Raw genomic sequence first — 8,762 nt, 5'->3', positions numbered from 1 at the left:
GACATTTTCACGTGTTTTTTTTTTTTTTTTACTTGGAGAGGAAGGTAAGGATGAAGTAGATTTTTCACTGCCGCCGCCACCACCACCAGTAAATTTATTGAAAGGAGGAGGAGTAGGAGGAGCAGAGCAATGACAGACCAAAGGCTTATAGTATAAAGGATGGGCAACATTTCGTCAACTGGGGGCCTGCGCATCGTACCATTTCCAAGTGGGAGAGGGCCGCATGATAAAACACATATGCATGAAATATTACTTGCCCACTTTACACTGAATTTGCAGCTTTTTTTATCTTTATTTGTCTAGCCTGCTTACCAACCACATGGTTCCAGGTTCAGACCCACTGCGTGGCACCTTGGGCAAGTGTCTTCTACTATAGCCTCGGGCCGACCAAAGCCTTGTGAGTGGATTTGGTAGACGGAAACTGAACGAAGCCCGTCGTATATATGTATATATATATATGTATGTGCGTGTGTTTGTACCCCCACCATCGCTTGACAACCGATGCTGGTGTGTTTACGTCCCCGTAACTTAGCGGTTCGGCAAAAGAGACCGATTGAATAAGTACTAGGCTTACAAAGAATAAGTCCTGGGGTCGATTTGCTCGACTAAAGGCGGTGCTCCAGCATGGCCACAGTCAAATGACTGAAACAAGTAAAAGAGTAGTATGAAAGTTTGCATTAAGCTGGGCCTCTCTTCCCATTATTTCCTAATGATAATGATGATGATTACTAGTGTAAATAAATTATAGTTTAAAATATTGAGGCCAAAAAAAAAAAATTATTGATATTTTATTAAAGAACAAATTCCATTATCTGTATCAATGAGATTTTTGCATATTCACATTCTTTACCATATTTTCAATATTAGATAGAATTTGAGATGTCACTACTCTTAGGTTATACTGCAAATTAGTAACCTAGAAACTCATCGAAGGCCGCAGGTTGTCCATGCATGGCTTATACCAAGAATGAGCCAGCAGACCAGGGGAGGAGAATGGTAGCTGAGAAAGGGTACCTACCCCTTATTGCTCAAGCTTATCCAGGATTTTAAGGATTTTCTTGATTGACTCTAGGGGGCTACTCATCAATAATGAGGGCATTGTGGGTATTTTTTCTAAATTCTTATTTTTATACGTTTTTTATATAAATTTCCTTCTCACCTTCCTCAACTGTGTCGTATCTTGCCCTTTGTACTGTTCTCACTTAGCTCTTGTAGCTAAACTCATTTGGAAAAAGGCAGTGATAAGATTATGAAGATTAAGGCGGCGTGCTGGACGAAATGCTTTGCAGTGTTTCGTCCGTCTTTACGTTCTGAGTTCAAATTCCGCATTGGCCTTCTTTGCCTTTCATCCTTACGGGGTCGATAAATTAAGAACTAGTGAAAAACTGGGGTCGATGTAATCGACTATTCCCCTCTGCAAAGGATTATTTTTATTATCATTTTAAAGAGACGGCGAGCTGGCACAATCATTAGCACGCCGGACGAAATGCTTGGCAGTATTTCGTCCGTCTTTACGGTCTGAGTTCAAATTCCGCCGAGGTTAACTTTGCTTTTCATCCTTTCGGGGTGGATAAAATAAGTACCAGTTGGACATTGGGGTTGTTGCAATCGATTTACTCACTACCCCGAACTTGCTGGCCTTGTGCCAAAATCTGAAACTAATATATAAAAAGGCGGCGAGTTGCCTGAATCTTTAGCACGCCGGACAAAATGCTTAGCGTTATTTCGTCCGCCTTTACGCTCTCGGAGTTGAAATTTTGCCAAAAATTTACCGAATAAATTTTGTAAAGGAAAAAAAAAAAATTAACCAAAGTTATGAAGAAAATGCTGAACAGGAATATTAAATCGAATTTAGCATTTGATCACTGATTTATTTTATCGACCTCGTATGGGCAAAAGGGAAAGCTGACCTTGACAGAAATTAAAATAAAGGGATAGCTAGAGGCATTTATCTGGGGTTAATAAAATAGTGATTCTTCCAACGTCTGCAAGAATGCTTAATCGAATATGCAGAATCTCTGTTAAATATGAGGTTTAAATTATTATACACATATGGTGCTTAAAACAAGGGAGGGGGGAAAGGTCGTTTCCGTTAGAATCCGAGAGAGAAACCTAACAAACCCTAAACTAAATACTGTAAGGGGTTTACAGTCCAACTACTACGCTATAAACCAGTCTAGCTCATTCACTAAAAACTAACCGTTAACATTTTATATGCCACAAACCGACGAAGAATTTTGCAGTCGTTCGGCCTGCTAAATATACCACCCCGAAATCATACTCTAGTCATTGAAAATAAAGGACGTGTTAGATAATGTGATCTTGTTTGTTGTACATAAGAAACAGATCATTACGATCGGAACGTTTTTGGTTTATAAGCTATACGTATAGAAGAGTGATGTATGCCGGTTCATAGATCTATTTGGCCAGAGTTGACTTGGGGCTTGTTAATTTGTTACACCAAGATAATATTCACAATTAGACTGCGTAAATAATTAAACACTTAACATAGTTACAATGTTTTTCTTCTACACAAGAAGAGCAAGTTAATATATAAAAAGACACAGAGAAATAAAGCGACAATTAAGATCTTAATTACGTACCTGCGTCCAAAGGAGAAACTTTTGAATTGACTAAGGAAAGCTAACTGCGTTAGAAACATAACAGGGAATTCGTATTTGTCTCTCTTGCCTTGTCACATTTCTTTATCTTTTGTGACCAACCAATGAGAGGCCACAATATGATCACAGGCCTTTGCTAGAAATAGCTCCTAAATTTCATTCAAATTAGGTGTAGAATACCCGCCCACCTGTTTTCGCTTTTGTTGTTTGTGTTACAGATTCCGATATAAGCGTACTTTCATATTATAATAGTTTATTCAAAAACCGAGGTCGGCCTTGCTTTCGTTCTTTCGGGTTCGATGTAATCTAGAAAAAAAATTACTTCTTAACTGGTTCAATCAGTAAATAGGTTAACATTGACATTCATGCAAGTGTTACGTGGGTCAGACGCAACACGTTATATTTGTCATTATTTGCTCGTACTCTTAGTGGCGAGCTGGCAGAATCGTTAGTTCGCCGTACAAAATGTTTTGTGGCATTTCGTCAGTCTTTATGTTCTGGGTTCAGATCCCGCCGAGGTCGTCTTTGCTTTTCATCCTTTCGGGGAATAAGCGGAGCAAGAGCACACACGAAGACGGAAAGTATCGCTGTAGACGTCACAGATGTGTGACGAAAGATTTCCGGACAATGGATATGAGTTAGAACAAGAATAAACGAGTGAAGATCGAAATATATAGTGCATGTGTTTATTTGGCTAAAAACGAAATGACAGTTCTAAAAAGCAACTATATATATATATATCTAATCTATTTGGCTACCAGCATCAATTTTGTTCGAATTGATTCGATATTCAGTGTAATGTTACACTTTTATTGGTGAATGAATGACGTGAATATCCCAATTTCTTAAATTTTCACTTAAAAAAAAAAAAAATTTTTTTTCGCGAAATACGCAGAAAAATCGGAGATTATGATTCTGAAAAATAAATTTGGTAAAATTTCAATTCCTGAATTCCGAACATAACAACAGGTGAAATACCACGAAGCATTTCGCCCAGTGTGCTAATGATTCTGCCAGCCCACCGCCTTAATCATCATCATCATTATCGTTTAACGTCCGCTTTCCATGCTAGCATGGGTTGGACGATTTGACTGAGGACTGGTGAAACCAGATCCTTTCTATTAAAGGCACAATGCCTGAAATTTGGTGGGAGGGGTCTAGTTGATTACATCGACCCCAGTGTTTCACTGCTATTTAATTCATTGACCCTAAGAGGATGAAAGGCAAAATCGACCTCAGTGAAATTTGAACTCAGAATGTAGTGACGGGTGAAATGTCTCTAAGCATTTTGTCCAGCGTGCTAACGATTCTGCCAGTTCACCGTTTTAATAATAATAACAACAATGATAACGAGCACCCAGAGAGTGCAAACCTCCGCCATGGCAACACCAACGTCCTCTCAATGATGAGCCAGAGATGATTTTTAAAATGAGAATATCTGAAATAAACTCAACTGCGCTCACAAACAAGAATACTAATAATGAATCTGACCGATCTCAAAAATTAAGTAAAAAAATAAAAACAGGAAAAATAATCCAGAATCCTTGTCCGGTACCAGATCGATCCCAAAATTTAATCAGTTTGTGCCAGCCATGAGGCCAAACATCTCTGAAAGTTTCATCCAAATCCATCCAGTGGTTCTTGAGATATCTTGTCCACAAACAAACACAACTGAAAACAATACCTCTGCCTTAGCGAAGACGGAGGTAATAATAATAATAATAATAATAATAATAATAATAATAAATAACAACAGACTGCCTGGAAATTATTTAAAATTATATTTGTTAACATTTTCTATTATGATTTTTCTATATTCTTTTCACGGATTTCTTTTTTACTTGGCTTTTTAGCTTCCTTAGCAAAGTCAAGAAGTTTTCTCTGTCTCTCCGATTCCATTTGAGACATTTGGGATTTCAAAACAGTCAAAAGATGAGGAAATTTCTCTTCCATTTTCTTTGGAATATGCATATGAAAGACCTGAAAATATTTTAGAATCTGCTGAGCATTATGAAGTTCCAATTTGTATTCACTTGCAATGTGGCTGGTACTGTATAATTTTGGATTTGTTTGGTGCTGAGAAATGAGATTCAATGCTTGACTTATAGTAACACGACCCGGTGGTACATGAGCCGGTTCCACAACTCCGTATTTTGGTTCTGGCAGCGTAGTAGAGCGATCTGGTAATTTAGGGTTTTTGAATGGCTGGAGGCAAAAGAAAGGAAAAAAATATATATAAATATATATAATAATAATAATATTAGAGATAAAATCCAAAATTACAGGTAAAAACTCAATTAAATGCCATAATGGAAACACAAACAAGACTGAAGCCCTCACATGACACACACACAAAAAGAAAGTAACCCTGCACCCTTTTCTTAAGGGTCCTTACCTTGTTAGCTGGTCCAATGGATTCTACCCGAACAACTTTAAGTCTTTCATGAAGGAGCTCATCTTTTGAGTAAATAACAGGGCCAGGTTCTGAGAATATAAGCAAACACAAATATTACAAATTAAAGGTTGAAATATATATGTGTGAGAGAGAGAGAGAGAGACGGGGGGGGGGAGACAGAAAGAGAATGTGTGTGTGTGATAATGCAAGTGAATGTATGGGTGTGTGTGTAGGTGTGTGTTTATGAATGTGCACATGTATGCATTTGAGTGCAGTGTACGTATGTGTGAGTGAGGGAGCAAGCGCAAGCATGAGTGTGTGTATGAGGTATTTGTAAGCATCGCTGTGTGGTTAAGGGGTCCAATTCCCAAACATGTGGGACCAGGTTCAATCCTTCTGACTTCTAAAACAGCCCTGTTCCTATAACTTCAGCCTCATATATAACAAATTTAATCATACATCCCTGGCTGAGTGGACAGGCTCCAGAGTCTTTGCAGTGAAAACTGGGAGAGGGCTTTTGGTGGTGTTTCCATGTTATATATATCAGAATTTACAGAGAAAATAAAGCTGACAAATGTGAATTTTCTGAAATTTCCATTCCAATTCTCGCTGTAAAATATTTTCACTACAAATTCCTATATAGGCACAGGCATGGCTGTGCGGTAAGTAGCTTGCTTACCAACCACATTGTTTCAGGTTCAGTCCCACTCTGTGGCACCTTGGGCAAGTGTTTCTACTACAGCCTCAGGTTGACCAAAGCCTTTTGAGTGGATTTGGTAGACAGAAACTGAAAGAAGCCTGTCGTATATATATGTGTGTGTGTGTGTGTGTCCCACATTTGACAACTTGTGTTGGTGTGTTTACATCCCTGTGACTTAGAAGTTCAGCAAAAGACATCCAAAGAATAAGTACCAGGCTTGAAAAGAAATTTGTGGGGAAAATGTTTTCCTGAAAGTTACGAGGGGAAAAAACGAATTTTGTGAAATTTCGGAAAGTCTCCCTACCACACCCCCGTTCCTTTGCTCTGCATGTTTGTCGACTGTGACAGAAAGTGAAATGACAGTATAAAATTAATATTCTTACCTGGCGCAGGAGTGGCTGTGTGGTAAGTAGCTTGCTTACCAACCAACCACACGCCGATTTTTGCCATCTTTTTTTTACAGAGACGTATTCTCCGCAGCGGAAAACGGAGGTTTGTGTAGGAAAAAAACGAAGAAAAAAAAGTGGTGGTGGTGGGGGGAGTCTTGCCTTTTTGAGCTTGGTACATGACTTTGATGAAAAGCAAAGTTGACATCGGTGAAATTTGAACTCAGAATGTAAAGACGGACGAAATGCCGCTAAGTATTTTGCCAGACGTGCTAACGATTGTGCCAGCTCGCCACCAATAATGCTTGTATGTGTCTGAATATCATTATGTAATATGCACTTAGATACTGTGTACAAAAGTATAGTAGGATGTGTATCCTCTCTATATAAATCTATATAATCTTTTATCTTTGTTTCAATCAATTGACTGCGGCCATGTTGGGGCACCGTTTTGAAGGTTTTAGTCGAACATATCGATCCTAGGGCCTTTTCATAAGCCTAGTACTTATTCTGTCGGTCTTTTCTGCCAGACCGCTAAGTTACAGGGACGTAAACATACCAGCAAGTGGTGGTGATGATGGTGTGAGAGGAGGAACGAACACACACACAGATATATTCATACATATACGACAGGCTTCTTTCAGTGTCCGTGCAGTGGGACTGAACCCTGAACCATGTGATTGGGAAGCAAGCTTTTTACCACACAATTGCCAATATATATATATATATATATATATATATATATATATATGTGTGTGTGTGTGTGTGTGTGTGTGTTCATATAATGATATCTCCACAATGTATTGGTGAGATAAAACATGTAATCGTTACCAAAATAGCAAAAATTTATCCCCAAAGGTCTATAGTAGACTCCTTATGGATCGATCTCCTTGGTTATATATATATATAAAGCTGAGGTCTATAGTAGACTCCTTATGGATCGATCTCCTTGGTTTTATATATATATATATATATATATATATATATATATATATATATATATAGAAAGCTGAGGTCTATAGTAGACTCCTTATGGATCGATCTCCTTGGTTTTATATATATATATATATATATATAAAGCTGAGGTCTATAGTAGACTCCTTATGGATCGATCTCCTTGGTTATATATATATATATATATTTATATATATATAAAGCTGTGTATATAGGGAGAAAGCCGGGGTGTATATCCAAGTAGTATCTATATTTACCGCGTTCTTCTTGTCCTTGGGTGACTGCAGGTTGTTTGTATCGAGGAGCAAGTACAGATTTAAGTTTCTGCTTGTCTAGTTCCCGATGTGCTCGTGCTTCAATATTGAAATTCTTCAACGGCCTCAACAGTGCTGACCCTAAATTACCCATAATCACTCCATGAGTTATCCGATCAGGTCAGAGCAAAGCACCAGGAGGTTCGCTGCAAGAAGTTCATTCGGGTTTTATGATGTAAGTGACATTGACACGAGGGAGGTCAACAACGGTGTAACATCAACATATGTCCACCACACAACATCATAATGTAAGGGCGATAACTCTCGCTCTTTCTCCTGCTCTACTTCGCTCTCATTTGTATTTCTCTTTCTCTCTGTCACTTTGCGCTTTTTCTTGCTCCTCTCTCTCGACAACCAAATTGAAGACTACAGTTTTTGGCACTATCATGCTATTAGCTGTCAGAAGTGAAAGTGCTCACTGCTAGTGAAGTATCTGTCTGTCTGCCTGTCTGCCTGTTGCTGGCCTGTCGATTCTTTGGCTACTGACAGCTAATACCATGACTGGCCGGAGCGAGCTATATGTCTGTCTGTCTGTCTCTCTCTCTCTCTATCTATCTATCTATCTATTACTCGAAAGTTCGCGCGTCCGCGCTAGCTAGTCGTGAGTAGAAAACACAAATTTAATATAAAAACATATTTCCTGAAATTGCAAATTATTTAAAATATAAAAATATAATTTTCAACAGAGAGAATTTATCAAAATAGAAAACAAATGAAGTTTGAAGTTTTAAAATAATAGGATCGACCACTCACGACTAGCTAGCGCGGGCGCGAGTACCCTTATACTCTGTGTTTTCAAACGCATGGATATAGGTGTCAAATTTGTTCCAATAACTTTCGAGTAATAGATAGAGAGAGAGAGAGAGACAGACAGACAGACATATAGCTCGCTCCGGCCAGTCATGGTATTAGCTGTCAGTAGCCAAAGAATCGACAGGCCAGCAACAGGCATGAGGCAGACAGACAGATACTTCACTAGCAGTGAACACTTTCACTTCTGACAGCTAATAGCATGATAGTGCCAAAATTTCTTCTTAATAAGTTATTTCATGTTGAAGTTTCTATAACGCAAAATATACAAGTATACGAAGATTGAAAAAAGTGTTTCGGTACCAAAAACACTACATAAAACATAAATGAAAAGTGTTGCCCGTCAAATCAGAAAAATCCCATTTTTATTCAAAATATGAACAAGGATACATTTTACAAAAGGAAAAAGCAAAAAAAAAAAAAAAAAAAAAGAGGGAGAACGAAGAAAGAAAAGAAAAAACCCCACTAATTCAACACCAAGTGCTTGGCAAAGTTCTTGTGATCGTTGGCATGTGATGCCCGTGAGAGCGCTTGGCTTTTCCAACGCTTTAGTCTCGCCATCGCCCGTCGTAATGCCACGAA

At 38.4% G+C, this 8,762-nt stretch overlaps 2 protein-coding genes across 3 annotated transcripts in view; both read right to left on the bottom strand.

The window, feature by feature from the left end:
- Positions 1-2,760, bottom strand: part of LOC149130817 (S-formylglutathione hydrolase-like) — a 19,263-nt gene extending 16,503 nt beyond the window's left edge. The window contains exon 1 of the mRNA XM_089343411.1: positions 2,604-2,760. Within this exon, the coding sequence (XP_089199537.1) occupies positions 2,604-2,662 (59 nt within the window). The 5' untranslated portion in view covers positions 2,663-2,760. The remainder of the gene's footprint in view (positions 1-2,603) is intronic.
- A 1,627-nt stretch (positions 2,761-4,387) lies between these two features.
- On the bottom strand, positions 4,388-7,605 carry LOC106882715 (NADH dehydrogenase [ubiquinone] 1 alpha subcomplex assembly factor 4). 2 transcript variants are annotated; one of them, XM_014933483.3, is made up of 3 exons: positions 7,314-7,605; positions 5,017-5,105; positions 4,388-4,826 (listed from the first exon to the last, which is right to left on the bottom strand). In XM_014933483.3, exons 1-3 carry the CDS (start codon positions 7,462-7,464, stop codon positions 4,422-4,424), a joined length of 645 nt encoding a protein of 214 aa, XP_014788969.1. In that variant the 5' UTR covers positions 7,465-7,605; the 3' UTR covers positions 4,388-4,421. The 2 variants fall into 2 exon arrangements, with proteins under 2 accessions (XP_014788969.1, XP_014788968.1); XM_014933482.3 differs by lacking the exon at positions 7,314-7,605 and adding an exon at positions 6,100-6,434.
- Positions 7,606-8,762: the final 1,157 nt, after the last annotated feature.

Source organism: Octopus bimaculoides, chromosome 27 (assembly GCF_046866305.1).
Source record: "Octopus bimaculoides isolate indiv1 chromosome 27, ASM4686630v1, whole genome shotgun sequence".
NCBI lineage: Eukaryota > Metazoa > Mollusca > Cephalopoda > Octopoda > Octopodidae > Octopus > Octopus bimaculoides.
This window is presented reverse-complemented; position numbering and strand designations above follow the sequence as displayed.

What these genes read in the sequence shown, in the direction of transcription:
- LOC106882715 (XM_014933482.3), bottom strand. Translation starts at nt 6,310, where the DNA reads ATGTCAACTTTGCTTTTCATCAAAGTCATGTACCAAGCTCAAAAAGGC. An exon ending in CACAGCCACTCCTGCGCCAG is followed by an intron (nt 5,106 to 6,099) that starts GTAAGAATATTA and finishes TTATATTCTCAG; the next exon opens with AACCTGGCCCTGTTATTTAC. An exon ending in CCATTGGACCAGCTAACAAG is followed by an intron (nt 4,827 to 5,016) that starts GTAAGGACCCTT and finishes TTTTGCCTCCAG; the next exon opens with CCATTCAAAAACCCTAAATT.